The sequence below is a fragment of the Myodes glareolus genome, chromosome 12 (assembly GCF_982192425.1).
Source record: "Myodes glareolus chromosome 12, mMyoGla1.1, whole genome shotgun sequence".
NCBI classification, from domain to species: Eukaryota; Metazoa; Chordata; class Mammalia; order Rodentia; family Cricetidae; genus Myodes; species Myodes glareolus.
The window spans coordinates 3,728,363-3,729,855 of record NC_142037.1 but is presented as its reverse complement, the minus strand read 5'-3'; the positions used below and the strand labels follow the sequence as shown (position 1 = coordinate 3,729,855).

The window sequence follows — 1,493 nt, the reverse complement described above, 5'->3', positions numbered from 1 at the left end:
CTTAAAATGCTAAGATACTATTACTATGGTTATACAGATACTGAAATTATTGGATATAGCATAAAAATCCTTTAGTGTTTTCACTCTTAAATAAATTAAAATTTAATCCCTTAATCTATCACATTTAAGCATTGTACTTAAACAAATCCATTACTTCTCTTTCATATTTTAAACATATGAACTATATTTTCTCACTATGTGTGATTCAATCAAATTGTCTATAATGGTACCTGAAAGTGATATCCAATCTAGAAGAATGTCATTTATTTTGTAATTTAATAAATGCATGCAACATTACTCCTTACCTGCTTTCTCACATAAAAAACATTTAACAAACTATATGGCGAATGATTAACTTTTTCATAGAAGTTTTTACTTCCTGGTTTCGAAGAGTATAAATCACAGGATTCATCAAGGGAAATATTACAGTGTGGAAGAAAGAAACCACTTTGTCAGCTGCTAAAACTGTGAATGGGCGTGTATAGATGAAGATTGCAGGTCCAAACATAAGAAATATGATTATGACATGAGTGGTACACGTGGATATAGCTTTGTTCTTTCCTTCAGAAGCTGACCTGTGAACATGGCATAAAATAACTGCGTAGGAAGTCAGCAGCCCAACAAAGCACAGGAGAGTAAGCAGGCCACTATTAAAGACCATGAGGAGCTCAACAGCAAAGGTGTCTGTGCAGGCTAGCTTGATGACCTGAGGAACATCACAGAAGAAGTTATCCAGATGGTTTGGACCACAGAAGGGCAAGCGGAGGATGAGGACAACCTGAATTATGGAATGAACAAAGCCTCCAAGCCATGGAGTCAATAACATCACATAGCAGGCTCTAGGGCTCATGACAGTGGAATAGTGTAAAGGCTTGCAGATGGCAATGTAGCGGTCGAAGGCCATCACAACCAGAAGTAACCCCTCACCTCCTCCAAGAAAGTGCAAGAAAAATAGCTGAGTGATGCAGTCTTTATAGGAGATTACCTTCTTCTCAGAGAAGATGTCCACCAACATCCTGGGAGTCACGATGAAGGAATAGGAGGCATCCAGGAAAGCCAAATTTCCCAGGAGGTAATAAAGTGGAGCACCAAGCCCAGGGTCTGATAAGATGGTGGGAATGATGAAGACATTTCCAGGCAAGACGATGGTGTAGAAAATTAAGCTCAGAACAAAGACCAAGAGCTGAATTTCCTGTGACTGTGTGAGTCCAATGAGAATGAATTCTGTGACAACTGTCCTGTTTTCTGTCTCCATCACCAGTCCCTACAGAACATAACAAATACAGCAATTTTCTCTCTTCTGACACTAGGTCATAGTTATTCTCCTCCTAAAACCATGGTTAGAACCAAGTGTATTATCTCATCTCACTCTACACCTAGACCACCCCTCTGTCCATTCATTTCGATATCACTTAATTGTCAACATCTCTCTTGTGGAGCCACATCCCTGCCAGTTTTAGTGCAGAGCCTCAGTTTAACTCACCTGTAAAATA

General features: G+C 39.2%; 1 protein-coding gene across 1 annotated transcript; it reads right to left on the bottom strand.

Moving 5' to 3' along the window:
* Positions 1 to 328: 328 nt before the first annotated feature.
* Positions 329 to 1,255, bottom strand: LOC148120084 (olfactory receptor 4N4C-like). The gene has a single exon (XM_087895860.1). The coding sequence runs from the start codon at positions 1,253 to 1,255 to the stop codon at positions 329 to 331; it is 927 nt and encodes a 308-aa protein (XP_087751986.1).
* Between the last annotated feature and the right edge of the window lie 238 nt (positions 1,256 to 1,493).

Coding starts and splice junctions, on each gene's coding strand:
- LOC148120084 (XM_087895860.1), bottom strand. CDS start 1,255: ATGGAGACAGAAAACAGGACAGTTGTCACAGAATTCATTCTCATTGGA.